Below are 17,396 nucleotides of genomic sequence, written 5' to 3' on the forward strand. Positions count from 1 at the left end.
CAGGGTTTGTGATAGACACCCCCGATGAATTTGGAAGGACCTGTTTACATGCAGCTGCAGCTGGAGGGTGACTATTGTTGACTATTCTTTCTTTTTTTTAAAGTTTTACTGCTCTTCCTTCGAATCTTTTTTAATGTTTTTATTTTAATCAATATTTTCTAAATATTTCATTCTGATGGGCTGGCATGCAGTGAAATAAAACCCTGCAGGATGTTTAGTACATGGCTCACTGGTTTGTTTACTGTCCTTCCAGAAACCTGGAGTGTCTGAACTTGCTGTTAAATGTAGGAGCAGATTTTAACAGGAAAGATCATTTTGGAAGGTAAAATGCCTAAATGACTTTAAGAAAGTAACAACAGATCTTACGTGACTTGAATAAAAAAATAAATAAAACAATCTCACTCCTTAGGGCTCCACTACACTATGCATCCGCCAACTGCAACTACCAGTCTGTGTTTGCTCTGGTGGGTTCTGGGGCAAGTGTTAATGACCCGGACCAAAGGGGCTGCACCCCCTTACACTATGCTTCTGCTTCTGACACAGATGGAAAGTGAGTTTCACTTTGAGCGTCTAAATGTAAACTCATGTCGCAGTAAAGGGCTTTCTTTCAAAAAATCAAAAAACAAATCTCCTTTGATGATTGATAGATGTGTGGAGTATCTATTGAGAAATGATGCTGATCCGAGAGTGAGAGACAAGCAGGGATACACTGCTGTGCACTACGCTGCAGCCTATGGCCGCACACTCTGCCTGGAGCTGGTAGGTTCAGTTTTATACTGAATGGAAATGTAGAGGAAAAACATGCACTGTAAAACCACATGGTTACAAAAAAATGGTTGTGTTTCTTTCAGATTGCCAGTGAAACCCCCTTTGATGTGGTAAGAAGGCGGTTTTACTCGCCCGTAATCATTGCTCTCTCTTAAAAACTTTTTCTTGGTTGGGGATTAACTGGATTTTGGATTTTTAACTGTCAAAAGAGAACGTCTCCGACGCTGAACATTGGAATATGTTTGATGTTTTAATTTTGAACTGTTTTGCTGTTAAAGTCCGACTCCGGTCTTCGTTTGATCTATTGTAATAGAGTTCTCAGTGTTCTTTTAATTATAATTATGCCATTTTTAGGCAATATCCAAAAACCTGTGTGGTTTTCTAGGACATAGTTTCTGTAGAGCAGCTGTAGTTCATTAAAAATTTGCCTCTGAGTTGTGGATCTATATGTCTGCAAGTGGATGCATCCGAATACAGCGGAGCAGGGAAGCTTGTGGCCCTCGCAGCTGAATCTCTTCATCACAAATATAATCTTTTGCTTTTTTTGCTGCTCCTGATTCCGAATTTGAAAGAAATATTTGGAAAATGCAACTATAAGTTTATTTTTTTATTATATATGTCCTCCATCATCAGAAAAATGCCACAGGAACATGTTCAAAACCCCAAAAATGCAATTTTCATCCAGTTGGGTCTTTAACCACAAAGAATATTTACCCATGTGCTGCCATGAATGCAGGTAGATGCATCTGAGGTCTGATCTTTTAATGGAGTTGCATTCATCTACTTACTTGGGATCATTCATAATAGGATTACTCAGGGCAGGTCAGCGCAGTGTGAAGGTTCACTTTTTTTACAGCACTCCCTTCAAACTGCTGTCTGGTTCTCCTGGTACCACGCAGCTTTGGAGAGGCCTCTTACTCTGCTGCCTTATTGACCTTTTCACTTAGAATAATTTTAGTAACTTGACTGTTTCGTCATGTTTATAAATCTGACTGACTCTTCTTCTCTCTTAAAGTTAATGGAAACATCGGGAACAGAAATCCTGAGGGACTCTGTGAGCCAGCTCCCACTGAGCCCACTCCATCTGGCGGTGAGTTTGACGATCTGACCGCTTTCTTTTCTGTAAAAGTGTATCAGTGTCTTTAATGTAAAATTGTAAATTGATTTCCCAGTGTTTGCTCTCCGTTTATCCAGGCTTTCCATGGACACTGTGGAGCTCTGGAGGTCCTCTTGTCATCTCTGTTGGATGTGGACGTTCGCAGCCCAGAGGGCTGGACCCCCCTCAGTCTGTCCTGCTCCAGGGGTCATCACGAATGCGTCTCCTTGCTGCTTCATCATGGCGCCTCACCCATGATCCACGACTACATGCAAAAAAAGACGGCCTTACATACTGCAGGTACGCAATCACAACACCAAAAGAGGGATCCTTTTAACCCTTCAACATCTGAGATGTAGCCGGTGACTCCTAAATGACACACGCTCTTTGACACACCGTAACTCTTTGACTGTTTACGCCATCAACGTGAATCAGCATCAGAAAAGCCGCTTTTCTCAACGACAGAATCCACTAGAACTTTGTTAATTGCATAAATGGTTGTGTCGGTTGCTGAAAGAACGTTAACACTGGAGTTGAAGCCCTATTGGTAAAAGGCGGGGATGCGGTACTGAAGCGGTACTGGTGCCACGTCATCAATTTTTACCGAACCAATAGGTTTCAGGCCTTAACGGTGTTGGCGTAGGGGCATAGCACCAGCATGCTCTATTCCCCCCTTTTCCCTTTCCTGCCTCAGTGTGAAGGGGGGGGGGGTTGCTGCTCACATGCTCCCATATTCCTCCGCTGAGAAGTGACAACAAACGCACGCGGATGGCAGAGTGGCCACGAGCAAAAATGTCCAATCGCTGTTTAATTTTTTTCTCCTAAGGTAGATGTAACACAACGTGGTTTGTAATGGCGGTAACACCAGTAACCTGTCCAAACTCTGCGCTAAAATACACCAGATTCTAGCAGAATTTGACCATCCACGGCAGACGTTTAGTTGCTATAGTTTCAACGGTGTGCATGCTAGCAGGACACGTGGAGCTCGTGACTGAAGTGTTGTTGATCAAAAATAACTGCAGAAAATTTTAATAAAAATGAGGGGGGAATTGAATGCGACTACCAGCACTGTAAAAAACAAGAATCGTATAAAATTTACAGGCTGAAAGTTCATATTGGGCCCCAATAATCATAAATGAGTCGACATACAATGTAAAACTAATTGAAATAAAATAGTGCAATACACATTTCGCAAAAGTTGGCCAAAATTGAGAAAAATGGTTTCCTTAAATGTGCTAAAACAATCTTATGGCAGCTTGAAGTATTTATTTGGCAAATCAAATAAATTCCTTTTGTTCATTTGACCTATCAGATGGAGCCCTTTTATGTTAGATGTTCGCCTCCTATGTAGACGAGTATATTTTAAGTCATTTTGACTCTTATTTAAATAAAACTATTGCAGTGAAATGGAAATGATGTATTTGCTCATGTATTGCAAATTATATTATCATCGCACTATTGATCACTAATATCACAAATCGTATGTTTTCTTCATCTTACAGCCCTGGTGCCACTGTTATTGTTCTATGAAGTGAGGAAGCTGTTTGATATGATCTGCATTTTGGTTTTTAATTGCACTGTTTTCTTAAGTTGTTACCTTATAACAGGGTTGGCGAACAAGTTTGACACCGAGAGACAAATTTTTTCACTGTAAGAGTCGAAGAGCAACACCACACACTGACCTGCCAAGACGTACACACACCAACACGCAATTAAAACCGTATTATTTTCCCTAAAACACTCCTCTCCCTGATCTCTGATCACACTCAGAGCATCTCCCATTGCACACACTTAAACAGCCAAACAGCATTTAACTGACTTCTGCTCACAGCTCCCTGGCTCATGGTTTTACACCCCAGATTCCCCACTTCCCATGAGACTTAGGGGCTGAAGGCGGGGCTAACGCCCAGGCCAGTTGCAGCATCTCTGATCAGTTCCTTTACGTGAGTGTCGGTCAGAACAGACCGATGCCTTGATTTCATGTGTTTCAAGGTAATAAACAGGGACTGGCAGACATTTATTGAGGAGAACATCAACAGCAGATTGAGAGCAGCTCTTTTACACACGGGGATTTCTCCGTTCTCCAAAACATAACAGGAGCTTCTTTCAAAGAAATTTCAGCTCAATCATCTCCGGTTCGCTCGCTGCCTCATCAGTGACAAGCAAGGATCTCAGGCAGTCAGTCTCTGCATTAAAGGGTCAATGAGAAAAGTGATCTGCGGTCGTTTCTGCTGCAGGTCCTCAAACCACAAAGTATAAAGTTTCCATTCAGCAAGCAGCGTCCCGTCCTGAGCTTTATTCATTTGGATTGCAGCTTTCTGCTGTGAGCTCTTCAAAGAAGGAAAGTGGAATGATGGCTGTTTTGAATGTGCACTTTGTAAAGCTTCAACTTGTTAATAAAGGAGACAATTTGTGTCAGATCAGGAAGAGTTCTGAATTTTCCGCGGGATACGTTTTGTTCTTTTCTGCCATGAACAATTTTACTGCTTCCTAAAGCTCATAATAATAAACATAGTGACCAGTAAAAAAGTAAGAATCTTCCTGTTCTTCACAGATCCAATGTTGACTTATTTTTTCCAGCATTGATTGGGCGTAACCCGCACAAATGATTGGCGGTCACGTATGTGTCGAGAGCAGCATCAAACACACACAAAGCCAAATTACTTTTATTATTATTAGTAAAACCCTCTGATGAATTTGAGTGTGGTTTAAGAGGGAAAATACTATGAAATGAGGCGCAGTATGTAGAAAATATGATGAGACGCCAAGAGCCACACGTTCATTGGCCAAGAGCCGCATGTTCGCCACCCCTGCCTTATAAGGTATGTTATTATTACCAAGAGATAGCAGCATTTTTTGATAATTATATTTTAGTGTTGCGAAGGACATAAAATGAATATATTGTGTTTTTAATTGTTCTAAAATAAAAGGTACACAGTCTATTTGTCTTCTCCCTCCTGGTTTCCACAGGGAACATCCTGGATCGATAAGCAGTGACAATAATAGCAGGATCAAGAGATCCATCCCTTTTAAAATGTTAACACATTTTTTTCACAAACATAATCAAATCCGTACCATGTCTTTCTGTTGATGCAGCTATGAATGGCCATGCAGAGTGCCTGCGACTACTCTTGAGCAACGACAACCAGCACATGAACATAGACACACAAGACTCCAGTGGACAGTGAGTTTGTATATCCACACATAACGCCAAATAGCTCAGGCTGGGGACTTTTCCTAAAGTTTACTGCATGTGACCTTAAGCAGTTTCAGCTAAACATGAAGTAAAAAAAAGGTGAAAATGAAAGATAACTTCCTGCGCACAGGACTCCTCTGATGTTAGCAGTGCTGAGCGGACACATCGAGTGTGTTTACTCTTTGCTCAGTCATGGAGCGAGCGTGGAGTTTCAGGACTGCTGGGGGAGGACAGCTCTGCACCGCGGGGTGAGATACCCTCTTTTAGACTTCTTTATCCATTACAAACCACTTCTGCCACATTTAGAAGCATAATTTTGCGTGGTTCCTTTACTTCTCCCTTATGTATACTATTTTGTTTTCTTAGGACTGTGCCTTGGTCCACACTGCTTTAAGGAAAAATAATTTCCAGGTTTTACGCCTCTATTCATAATAGAAAAAGATTTTTTTTCAGGGGAAAAAGTATTTCCTATAAAATTATTTTGAAAAAGGAAACTCTTTGTTAACATGCTCTCCTGCTAGCTCTCTCAACCCCAGTCCAACATTACTGGTGCAACAAAAATGGCGAGCTTTAGTGGAGCTATCCAGTCGTAGAGCTTTGAGCCAGATGAAGAACAGGGAGCAGCGTCTTTTCTTTGTAACGCCTAAGCTCTTGTTCAAACGGCATTTTTTTAATCTGCTCCAAATTCACAACGACGTGACGTATTCATCATCATCTCCATTTTCATTGGAGTGGATCTTTAAAGCAAATTCCTTTAGACAGAGTTGTTGCTAAATGTGGCAGCGATAGCTATTTAAAAAGCCAGATTTAAACGTGTTGATCCTTAAAAGGTTTTGAAAACTATTGAGCATTGGTGCTTCATTACACTCAGTTTATTCTTTTTTTTCTCTCACTTTTCTTTGTATGTTTGCTAAACTGGACATGATGTGCTTCGTTTTTACTTGAATTATGTAAAAAATGTTTTTTTTTATGTGTAATCAGACCAAAATAAAGATGTGAATTTTTCAAGATGTTAGAGAACAAAATAATGAACATCTGCGGTTAAAGTTTACATGAGTTTTGCTTTTTGTGTGTTTTCTTCCTAGTGTCCTTTTTTAACTGATAATGTGCTTATAATAAATATGAATGAGATTTAATTGTGAAAACAGACCATAATGACATGTCAGCATTCCACACAGTGTGACTGTTGTTTGGTGTGTCGTTGTCGTGTCAGGCGGTGACGGGACAGGAGGACTGTGTGGAGGCGCTGCTCCAGCGTCAGGCTGGAGTGTGTGTGAAGGACACCCGTGGCCGGACGCCTCTGCATTTGGCGTCAGCGTGCGGCCATGTTGGCGTCCTGGGCGCTCTGCTGCAGACCGCCGGCTCTTCTCTCACCCACACGCACCTCACTGACAACCAGGGCTACACCCCCCTGCACTGGGCCTGTTACAACGGTACTGAGCTGCTGTAAATGGACGTGACGGTTCCTGTGGTGTATAAAGCTGGTTAGTAATGGGATTTCTTCTGCTTTGCTCTCTGCCCTGCAGGTTATGATGCCTGTGTGGAGTTATTGCTAGAACAGGAGATGGTCAAGAACATTAAAGGCAACTCCTTCAGCCCGCTCCACTGTGCTGTGTAAGACTCCTGCTTCTTAAACACCTATGTTCAGAGAGACCTGGTTATCTCACAGTGTTGTTGTTTTCACAGCATGAGTGATAATGAGGGGGTGGCAGAGATGTTAATTGACTCTCTAGGAGCAAGTATTGTCAACGCCACAGATGCTAAAGGAAGGTGAGACTTTTTCCCTTTAGTTTAGACATTAGAATTAAATGTCAGCCTGTGTATAATCTCCTGACTACCTGAGAAAAAAATCTTTGTTTTTTTTTTAATCCATCAAAAACTACAATTCCCAGACTCCTGCCGCTCCACATGCAGATGCTAAAAAGAGTTCATTCAGTCGAATGCAGTGGTTGGTTTAGAAGGGGGAGTCAGGAGGATAAACTGACCTCTGCTGGTGACTCTTTGGCAGGATCCCCCTTCATGCTGCAGCCTTTTCGGACCACGTGGAGTGTGTTTCACTCCTCCTGAGCCACGGCGCTCAGGTGAATGTTGGAGACGTACAAATGCACAGGACCCCTCTGATGATGGCAGCCCTGAATGGACAGACCAACACTGTGGGTGAGTGGGAATTTTACCGGCACATAACAGCAAAACCCCGTGCTTTCAGACATTTTCTCTTATTTCCCCGTTTCTGGTTTCCAGAGGTTCTGGTCAGCAGCGGTAAAGCCGATTTGTCTCTGCAGGACACTGAGCGGAACACTGCGTTGCATCTAGCTTGTAGCAAGGTAAAAAAACAAAAACAGTTTTGGTATTTGATTTTTGAAAAATCTGACAGTAAAATGTTTTTTTTTCACAATAAAATGTTGCTGGAAAAATTGCAAGTTTGCAAAATTTGTTCTAAATAGGTTGTGGTTGAAATACGAAATAAAACAGGTTTTTTTGAACGTGCATTTTTAGATTTATAGAATGGTATCTCTACATTGATTGGCCGTAAATTTCTTAAAGAAAGACGAGTTAAATGTTGTTTGAGACAACAGAAATCTTGACAGTAACTATGAAGTTTTGTGTGTAGTTTTTTTTAAACTCACTCTTACCATTTTGTAAAATTGTGCATGTCGATTATGTAAAGAGCAGGATCAACTCATCTATGAGTTATAATCACTGGTTTGTATGTTTTTGTTCATGTGAAAAAGCCGTTGGCATTTAGAATTGACAAGAACAAAATAAAACTTTATTGATCTTGCTTATCTTCCTACCATAGCTCTATTAAAACAGCAGATAGATAATAAAAACCGCTAAAACGATGCTTAAAAAATGAAAAAGAACAGTAATTATTGTTGAGTCTCTATGAGACATTGTAGAGTCTAGAAGAAAAAGATCTGTGGAAGGGCTCCATCCTGCAGCAAGGTGTTAAAGCCCGACTGAAGGAGCTGTGCAGAGCATCCACGGCCTCATGCTGAGGATGAGGATGATGAAGACTGTTGTTCCTGATGGATTTCAGTTTCTGTGACATCCTCCTCTCACCCACCCCCAGAAGAGGTGATGTTGCTTGGCAACGACTGCTGATTGTGTAAATGATGCACCCGCAGAGCGCCCCAGACCCTCAAGCGGTGGAAAATAGTCCCAAAAAGGAGTCACTGTTTGTTAAATGGTCCACATCCTTGAAAAAAAACTGCTTAACAAGAACATAGCAAAACAAAAACAAAGAAAGTAAATTTAAAAAAAACTTCACGTTTACACAGTTTCCCGTCAGGGAAAATAAAGTGAAACTAATCTGAATTCGAAATAAGTAACGACCAACAAAATAATAAGACGTCTGCATGTCTGTGTGAGCTTCCATCTCCTGTCATGTTGCTTTTTGCTCCTTTTAGGGTCATGAAACCAGTGCCTTGTTGATCCTGGAGAAAGTCAGTGACAGGAACCTCGTCAACTGTACAAATGCTGCTCTCCAAACGTATGTAGTCCAGCGTGTCAGGTGTGGTCGAGCTGCTGGATGTTCTGCAACTGCTCGTCTCTGTTTTCCTGTAGGCCGCTGCACATTGCAGCCAGGAGGGGGCTAACGGTTGTGGTCCAGGAGCTGCTCGGAAAAGGCGCCAGTGTTCTGGCAGTGGATGAGAACGGTCAGTGTTTGTGCCACTGCTTTTATTGTCCATCCGTGTTTTACTATGAATGCAGGTTAGTTATAGATATTTTTCTTTTCATACTTTCACAGGTTACACTCCGGCTTTGGCCTGCGCTCCTAACCGTGACGTGGCGGACTGCCTCGCCCTTATTCTCAACTCTATGATGCCCACCACTCCCATGGTTACCATAGCAGCCATCCCCACTCTGTCTCCCACTCAGCCGGTGATCAACCACCACCCCATCTCCAAGCACAAAGGCGTGGCCTTCGACACGCCAGCCCTCCTGCGGGCTGACCACGCCTCTCTCTGCAGGCCAGAGCGGCTCATGCGCTCCGTCTCCACGGACGACGAACTGAACGACTCGGATTCAGAGACGTACTGAGGACAGTCGGACACAACTCTGGCACAGCAGCCAGGCACTCAGGAGACTTGAAAATATAACAACCGAGAGTAAAAAAAACAAAAGTTCAACGTAGATTATTTTAGGTGAACTTCTTCTAACCTAAAAACAAACTAAACTCAAGCAGATATTCGTTTCCTGGAGGTGCAGTCCCAATAATACAAGCTGTAGATAAAAGTGAAGGTCATTAACATTACCAGTGTCTTTGACACTACTAGCAGTATTTTCCTCAACTAAGCCTCATGTGTTTATGGATACTATTTTAAATGGTTCCAAACACTCAAAGGCATATTTTCAACCCTTAAAACAGCTAAACTTTAAGTAAATTGTCTAAAAAAACACAGACACATTAATGGGACCAGCTCAAAGTTTCTTTTTCTTAACCTTTTCTAAACACAGAGCTCCTTTTTGAGCGGCTGTGACCGACACAGAGGACCATCACTGATGAATACAATTAACAAAGAAACACCTTCAGACTTTTTAAAGTGCATTCTGACAGAATGTGGATGTAAAATCTGTTTATTACACAGATTATTCATGTCTCTCCATAATTTAATAGCACTAGATTTCCCCCCAAAGAGCAATAAAGCTTCAACAGATACTCTAAAACCTTTATTTAACAGACACAAATACCAGTTGGTTGCAGTGTTGTCATTGATCCTTTCCACATTTTATTCTGTTACATCACTTTTCCTTTTTATTGAGGCTTTACAGAGTTTAAACTTTATTTTTTAATGTATTCGTGTTAAAAGTGAACCTGCTTTGTCGTGTTCAGGGAAACACACAACAGAGAGACGGAGCGTGAGCATCACATTCCCACGAGGCCACAGTCTGCCTATTTATTTATTTATGCTCTGCTGGACATTTTAATAGAAGACGGATCTGGACTCCTCAAGCACATGATATCTGAAGACAGTAGTGGGAGCTGGTCCTGCAGATCAGCTCTGAGAAGACATCCAGAAAGCTCTCAGCTCAGCACACTCTGATAGGTGGAGAGGACTGTAGTGCTTCCATTTAGCTGGAAATGAGCAAAGGTTTGACGCCTTTGTTTGGTTTGGCTGCTTTCACAACCCAAACCTCTTTTGCGATGTCACACAGTTCCAACAGCTGCTCACTTTACCAGGATTTTTTGTTGTTGTTGTGATCAATGTTTCTTATTTTTTCTGGATTTATGCTGTAAGAGGTATTTCCTCTTTCTCACAGCACACGGTGGTTGTGTCCAAATTCCCTTATTCCTCACTCCCTATATAGCTTTTTTTTTTCAGGATGTCCGAATCTACAATTCCAAATTCCAGTACCCTGGAAATTTCCCAGGAGTCTCTGCGAAAAACTAGTGTGCATCTATGCTCATTAGACTGGCAACTGTAGACCACAATGCATTGCGTTTTAATGATTTTCCATTTTTAAAAATTGTATTTAATTGTATTTTCTTAATAGGCTTTCATCATCGGAACACATTGGTTTCATAAATGGCCTTCTTAAAATGTTCATATTTATTATGTTTTATTTTGGGAAATCAGTGATGTCATATTTGGCAATTAAAAAAAAAGTAAATAGTGAGGATCTGTCTGAATTTCTGCTAAACTCCAGGGGATAGATAGCCCCTCACTATCTGATTTTTCAGTAGTTTTGGGTAGTTGGGGAGTAGTGAGGGAATTCAGACACAGCCAGTCGCTAGTTTTCTTGGGTCAACTACCACTCTTGGTTAGTCTGATTGTCCCTGTGGATAAAATTGGCCTTGAACTAAACCAGAATTCACTTCCAATAGAAACCAGAACCTGATTTTCAGGTAAACCAGAACTGACTTGTTAGGTTTGCACCACTGACTGTAAATGAAAACTGGACTGAGTGACCCATCCCCCCCTCTTGTTTCAAACAGGAAGTCCCCGCTGGTTCCAAGAAGACAAAATCTCATAGACTTCTATAAAGAAATTAACATCTATTACTCATTCATTCTATTTTTTTTAGAATGACTATTCTGGATCTGATACCTTTTTGTAAAAGCTTAAAAATCTGATTTTTTTTTTTGTTGCAAGGTAACCCTTGTGCTATCCTAGGCACTTTACCATTGGGAGTTGGGTCATCTAGACCCACTAGACAGTGCTCTGAACCTTTTTTCTTCAATGATTTGTGATCTTCACAGGTGTCCATGGACTACATGAAATCTTTCCACCTTTATCCACCTTTGTCATGGTAGGGAGAACACGACAATGTAAGGGTGGGGTCATAGGATAGCACAAGGGATATCAGTCTCGTAACTAACGGACCAATCAGATGCCTCAATAAAACTATGTGGTCTCCAGTCAAACTCAGAGCAACTCGAACCAATCACGGGTAACTGATGTCGTCTGGCTCCAACATGGCAGCATCCATACTGCGACAAAGAATGGCGACTAAATTGACTTCATTTGTTTGGAGCTAGAAGTAAACCATTTTATGGGTGACGTCACACTCGCTCGGTCCAGTTTTATCCCTTGTGCTATCCTAGGGGTTCCAGATGACCCCATCCTTACATTGACGTGTTCTCCCTACCATGACAAAGGTGGATAAAGGTGGAAAGATTTCATGTAATCCATGGACACCAGTGAAGATCCCAAATCATTGAAGAAAAAAGGTTCAGAGCACTGTCTAGTGGGTCTAGATGACCCAACTCCCAATGTTATATGACTTGATAAGAACAAACTGACAGAAAAACACTGAAAAGGTTTCTGTTCATCTCCGATCATGTCCAGGAAACTGAATACAGAAGACGGAGGTTCATGTGTCGGTACTTGTGTCTGCTCCTGTCATTGGTTCAAACTAAATATTGAAGTTTTCTGCATTTCTTTTCAAGTTTTCATATTTTCTGGAACCTTTTGGTGTATGTCTGTTTTAGGGAAGTGATGATGTGAATACATTTGTGTGCCTGTGTGTAAATATGTGTCTGTATGAAAGATTGGAGAGATGTAAAAACTAAAAGAAGGCCTTTTTAGAAATATGCAAATGTGTGACAGGATGGATGCTACCAGGTGCAGTATTTGTAAAGAATAATACAGTAATAAACACATTTGTTTTCTGATATTTTATTTGGCTCAGAGGTTTTTCACCGTCTCCGTCACTCTTGTATCAGAGGACAGTTCATTCGTTGTCCAGGTGGTACGCTCGTCCGTACAGACAGGCGGTGATCAGGCCCCCGCTCATGCTGCCGTGTTTCATCGCCACTCTTCCATCCTCCGTTTTCTCCAGCTGCTCGGGCTGCTCCAGAACCATGGGGCTCACCAGAACCGACGGGTACACGTATTTGGTATCAAACCTGCCCTCCAGCACAAAGTCCATCCTAGACTCTGCCTCTTCTACCTTCTGTCCACAGGAGCTGGCGTCCTCACTGGCACAGCGCACAACTGCACAGACCTGCAGAGGAGGAACATGAAGAAAACCACAGAAGCAGCTGAAAGACTCACTCCAATGAGAACTTTGTTTTTGGAGTTTTAGCGAGTTCTTACGGCGTTTTTCTGATGGAGGACATCTGTAAAGAACAGTAACTCTTGTGCTATCCTAGGCACTTTACCATTGGGAGTTGGGTCATCTAGACCCACTAGACAGTGCTCTGAACCTTTTTTCTTCAATGATTTGTGATCCTTACTGGTGTCCATGGGTTACATGAAATCCTCTTCACCTTTGTAATGGTAGAAATAACACGTCAAAGTAAGGGTGGGGTCATCTAAGATAGCACAAGGGTTAAGCTTAAAATTGCATTTCTGAGTATTTTTGTTATTCAAATCCTGATCTGACAAAGAATGTTTGAAAAAGTGCGTAATTGTGACATAGAAAATACGCCGGGCGGGCCACGACCGCTCTGCTCCGCTCCATTCTGATGCATCCACTTGCAAATTATTATTTATTTATATATATATATATATATATATATATATATATATATATATATATATATATATATATATATATATATATATATATATATATATATATATATATATATATATATATATATATATATAAATAAATAAATAAATAAATAAATGCACGCGCGCGCACAAACACATGCATCTGAGCTGGTCCAGGGGGGTATTCCAAAAAGCAGGTTATGCTAGTTACCACGGTAAGTTTAGGCTAAGGGAGAAGATAACCTTAGCTTTCTGTTCCAAAAATAGAGGTATTCTTGAGGGTATGCTTGGTTCCCACACATCAATGTAAGGGTGGGGTCATGGGATAGCACAAGGGTTAATTCTGTCTGCACCATGAGTGAGAGGAAGGGAGAGGATGATCAGGTTAATTAGCACCACTAGTGCAGATTTGAGTGTAAAAATCCTCAAGTTAACATCAGTCATGACAACTGAATAGATTATTCATATTACAATTCCTCTTTAAGTCCTTTATTTTTATGTTATAAAAATGAGTATATCTGCAGGCTCAAACTTAGAAATATGAGAGTTCAAGAATCATAATAAATTAAGATGGAAAAACTTTAATTGAATTGGAATAATATGACATTTAGGTAGATAAATATGTAATTTGAGTTGTATAAACAATTATTGAGTTGGATAGACATAAAAAAATTAGGTTAAATAAATTTAACTCAATTACTTATTAATTGAATTAATTCATTTAAGTTGGAGTATATATATGCGTAACAATGAAAATAGAAATAAAATCAGAAACTCGTGCGTTTACTTTGTCCGTTCTTTTTCTCCGAGCAGAAACTCTTTCTTTTGCTGATGATGCAGCCGTATTACTTTTTTGATGGACATATAATCTTCATACGCCGTCATTAATCTCAGACTCCGTCTCGTTGAAGTACAGCGCTCTCTTTTGTTCTCCACACGTTTCCATGGTGACTCTGGATATCGGTGGTCCATTAAGAATGTCTTTATGAACTTGCCGTGCACACGCATTAACCCAGGGTTACCAAGTCGAGCGTAGTTACGCTAACTCATATCCGGTCTTTTGCCTGAGTTCAGGGTTAATGTCAGGGTACTTTAAACTTGCTTTCTGGAATACCCCCCAGTTATGGGACTTACCTGCAGACTGTAGCGTCCGTTCACTGTGTGCAGCCCTGAAAAAGCTCCAAGTGCATACAGCTCTTTGCTTTGTGCCATCCATTTGTACTGCAGCTGACAGCAAAAAGTGCCGTTGCAGACTTTGACATTGTCCTCCATCTTATTCAGGAGGACGAATGTGAACGGGTCGTGCATCATGTCTGAGATGAAGGATGTGGAAGCAGGGTCAGCAGAGAGGTCAGCACAGCTCTCTTTGGCGCAGTGGTCAGCAACCGCAAAAGACGGAGATGGAACCTTTGCTGCCACATCCGCCCTCTCCTCCAAGACCGGCACTCTGGCCACCAGAAGCCTGCCCTCCTCCGGGTCACCTGGTTGGGCGTGGTGGTAAGTTGCAGAGAACGGAGTAAAGATGCCGCTTCCAGTCATGATGAGGCCGTCGTTGCGGGTGTTGGCGGCCAGCAGGGTGACATTGGCGCCCAGGCTGAAGGCACGCTGAAACTGGATGGAGTCCAGCAGAGGGAGCGCGTTCATCCATGCAGTGGGGAAGATCAGCTGACGGACACCCTGGGGCGAGAGAGAAGGCAAGACGCTGAAGAGAAAAGTCAAATTCCTGCATCCAATCACTTTTTTTTTTTTTAAAGCTTCCTACCCTTTCCACAAGAGTAACTGTCGGGTCATGGAAGAGGATGTCGAAGCAGATGATGAGTCCAAACCTTCCCCCAAAAGGTGTGTCAAATGTAATGATTTCAGGCTGTGGGGGCGTGTCAAAGGAATCCTCAAAGTAGAGGTTTTGTTTATGGTAGCGTGCAACAAGCAGGCCTTCAGAGCTGCGTCAGAGAAAACACTGTAAGCTGGTTTGCAAAGACCAAGAATGGGTTTGTGCCAGTTTGACAGCGTCTGAACCTGAAGACCACATTGGTGTTGAACTGCCAGCGTCCATCAGGGGGGCAGGATGAGGAGGGGTCACTCTGCAGAGGGCAGGGTTGCAGGTCGGGCATGTTGGCCACCACATAGAGCTTGTAACGGCGAGCAATACAGCTTAATCGCTGGAGAACCTAGAACAAACAGAAACAGATGTTGCAGAAGTGAGGGCAAAGTACAGAAAAGTCCTCAAAATAGCAATATAAGGATTCTGTTAATTATTAAGTTTTACTTTTAGAAACTGGGCCAGATTTCATGAAATATGTGATTAAAAATATTACTTTGAGTGGAAAAACACACCAAAAAAAATCCTACATCAGTAAAGTCATTATAAACTAACCAATTGTTATGTAAGTCGTAAAAGTTTATTATGTAATCTATTTAAACAAAAATAACTATTCTAATAATATATTTATGCAGAAGAGACGCGCTAAAATAAACACCGACTGTTTAAATAACAAAATAAATATTTTCAGATATTACATTTTAAATGTACAGAAAGACAACCCTTTATCATATTCTTTTTGTTTTCTCCAAGAACCTCTGTGTTGTTGTGTCTGCCGGGCTCCATGCAGGGGTTCCAGGTCTCCTGCTGGGGATCAGGGACGGTTTCCAGGTATCCAGAGATGGAGGAACGAGTGAAGTTAAAGCCATGAATTCCATCCTCTGGGAAGACCAGGATGTCAACCCCCTGTAAGAAAGCAGGAAAGACGAAAAGACAGAAGTTCTGAAGTTTTTTTTTTTTTTTTTTTCCATCAGTGGATCTTGGCACACTCAAAAGCATTTTGTCGATTAATAAATAAAAAACAAAATCATGATTAATAATGATAAATTCACTCAAATTATTTTTTGTAAACTGTTGTTTGTTGCAGAATGGTAAAGCCGTACCTGCTGCGCGGCGCGCGCGGCCTGTTCCTCGTAAACATCAAGGTTTTTCGTCATGTGCTGAAGGGCCTCCTGGCGGGTCACCGGGACCCGGGGGTCTGGGTTTAAGATGACCCTGTGCTCAAACACGCCTGCAACGTACGAGTTTGCGACAGTCTCTGTTGGAATGGTAAAAACACCGACTAAAAAGAAAAGGCACAGCATTGTGCCTTGGTGGTGAAAATGAAACTTGTGTTCTGGAACTACGACCGATGAGCCGAGGTCATTGACTGAGTGATAAGCGATGGGGGAATATTCCCCTTCAGAGCTAAATGATAGACTTTTACTTTCTGTCATGACCCGAAGCAGCTCAACTACCCCTAAAGCAGCTCGATACTAAGAAAAATATTTTAAAGGGGAAAATTGGTTAAGTGTAAACAAAAACCCCAAAACTCTCAGGTCTGCTTTTATTTTGAAAAGACTAAACGGAAGTGATTGGAATTTAACCCGGAAACAGTTCTTGAAGCTGCTTGTTTTTTATCGCGGTGGACCGATTTTTCATTAATTTGTCGACTCATTCACAACGAAAACATTTTTTCTTCTTTTTGTTGTCTCTTTTATTCCGACATTGTGTATTTTTCAAGTAAAACCCCACTGTGTGCCATTTAATCTTGTCAAACACATGACCGCTGGCGCCCACGTTGCTACAATGTCAACGGAGCCGGAGGTCGCCGGTTCGAAATCCAGTCAATTGTTAAAGAACTGTTGGAGCTGCAGGATCATCTCCGGTGGAGGACTGTGTCTGTCCGGAGCTTACGTCTTCAACGCTGCGCGGAAGGTGATGCGGCAGGGCGCTCCCACCTCCATGGGCACTGTGGCGCAGATTACATTCGCTTTGTGTGAGTGAGGACCCGCTTCGGTTCTGGTTCCGAGCTGCTGCCTGCGGGTCTGAACTGGAATGAACACTGGTTTTCTTTCAGGTTTGGCTTCTTGGGGGATCGTTATCCTGGCTGACCCAGTAGGAAAGGCGCAAAGGAAGACATGAACTGTACGGCATCCGTTAGAGGACATTTGCAAATTTCAAAGTGTCTTTTGGACTGACTGTGGCTGCAGATGAACGAGTCAGGGATCTTTTCCCTTTAAGCTCCAGTGTGTCAACATCTACTCTAATATGATCAAATATAAATTCAACCATGAACTAAAACAGTTGTTGATTTTTTTCTTTTTAACAGTAGAAAAAGTTGATGCATCCTCACAAGAGTTTCCGTAATTACCCCTTGTGCTATCCTAGACACTTTAAAATTGGGAGTTGGGTCATCTAGACCCACTAGACAGTGCTCTGAACCTTTTTTCTTCAATGATTTGTGATCTTCACTGGTGTCCATGGATTACATGAAATCTTTCCACCTTTATCCACCTTTGTCATGGTAGGGAGAACACGTCAAAGTAAGGGGGGGTCATCTAAGATAGCACAAGGGTTAAATAAGTAGAA

General features: G+C 41.8%; 2 protein-coding genes across 4 annotated transcripts in view; one reads left to right on the top strand and one right to left on the bottom strand.

The window, feature by feature from the left end:
• ankrd28a (ankyrin repeat domain 28a) overlaps positions 1 to 12,187 on the top strand; it is a 31,618-nt gene extending 19,431 nt beyond the window's left edge. For 2 of the 3 annotated variants that reach the window (XM_078955381.1, XM_004073998.5), the window contains exons 13-29: positions 4 to 67; positions 254 to 322; positions 410 to 550; positions 648 to 759; positions 852 to 878; positions 1,784 to 1,858; positions 1,963 to 2,164; positions 4,961 to 5,048; positions 5,191 to 5,308; positions 6,274 to 6,493; positions 6,587 to 6,674; positions 6,747 to 6,830; positions 7,069 to 7,217; positions 7,302 to 7,384; positions 8,471 to 8,553; positions 8,628 to 8,719; positions 8,812 to 12,187. In XM_078955381.1, coding sequence (XP_078811507.1) covers positions 4 to 67; positions 254 to 322; positions 410 to 550; positions 648 to 759; positions 852 to 878; positions 1,784 to 1,858; positions 1,963 to 2,164; positions 4,961 to 5,048; positions 5,191 to 5,308; positions 6,274 to 6,493; positions 6,587 to 6,674; positions 6,747 to 6,830; positions 7,069 to 7,217; positions 7,302 to 7,384; positions 8,471 to 8,553; positions 8,628 to 8,719; positions 8,812 to 9,104 — 1,988 coding nt within the window. In that variant the 3' untranslated portion in view covers positions 9,105 to 12,187. The remainder of the gene's footprint in view (positions 1 to 3; positions 68 to 253; positions 323 to 409; positions 551 to 647; positions 760 to 851; positions 879 to 1,783; positions 1,859 to 1,962; positions 2,165 to 4,960; positions 5,049 to 5,190; positions 5,309 to 6,273; positions 6,494 to 6,586; positions 6,675 to 6,746; positions 6,831 to 7,068; positions 7,218 to 7,301; positions 7,385 to 8,470; positions 8,554 to 8,627; positions 8,720 to 8,811) is intronic. The other variant, XM_020707098.3, reaches the window with a different exon arrangement.
• Positions 12,169 to 17,191, bottom strand: btd (biotinidase). Its single transcript, XM_004073821.5, has 6 exons — positions 15,929 to 17,191; positions 15,582 to 15,731; positions 15,023 to 15,174; positions 14,769 to 14,946; positions 14,141 to 14,683; positions 12,169 to 12,512 (listed from the first exon to the last, which is right to left on the bottom strand). The coding sequence occupies exons 1-6, from the start codon at positions 16,259 to 16,261 to the stop codon at positions 12,240 to 12,242; spliced, it is 1,629 nt and encodes a 542-aa protein (XP_004073869.1). The 5' UTR covers positions 16,262 to 17,191; the 3' UTR covers positions 12,169 to 12,239.
• Between the last annotated feature and the right edge of the window lie 205 nt (positions 17,192 to 17,396).

This window comes from Oryzias latipes, chromosome 11 (genome assembly GCF_053564925.1).
Source record: "Oryzias latipes strain Hd-rR chromosome 11, Olatipes_Hd-rR_3.1".
In the NCBI taxonomy this organism is placed as follows: domain Eukaryota; kingdom Metazoa; phylum Chordata; class Actinopteri; order Beloniformes; family Adrianichthyidae; genus Oryzias; species Oryzias latipes.

What these genes read in the sequence shown, in the direction of transcription:
- btd (XM_004073821.5), bottom strand. Translation starts at nt 16,261, where the DNA reads ATGACAGAAAGTAAAAGTCTATCATTTAGCTCTGAAGGGGAATATTCC. An exon ending in CCGCGCGCGCCGCGCAGCAG is followed by an intron (nt 15,732 to 15,928) that starts GTACGGCTTTAC and finishes GCTTTCTTACAG; the next exon opens with GGGGTTGACATCCTGGTCTT. An exon ending in ACGGACGCTACAGTCTGCAG is followed by an intron (nt 12,513 to 14,140) that starts GTAAGTCCCATA and finishes CCTCCTCTGCAG; the next exon opens with GTCTGTGCAGTTGTGCGCTG.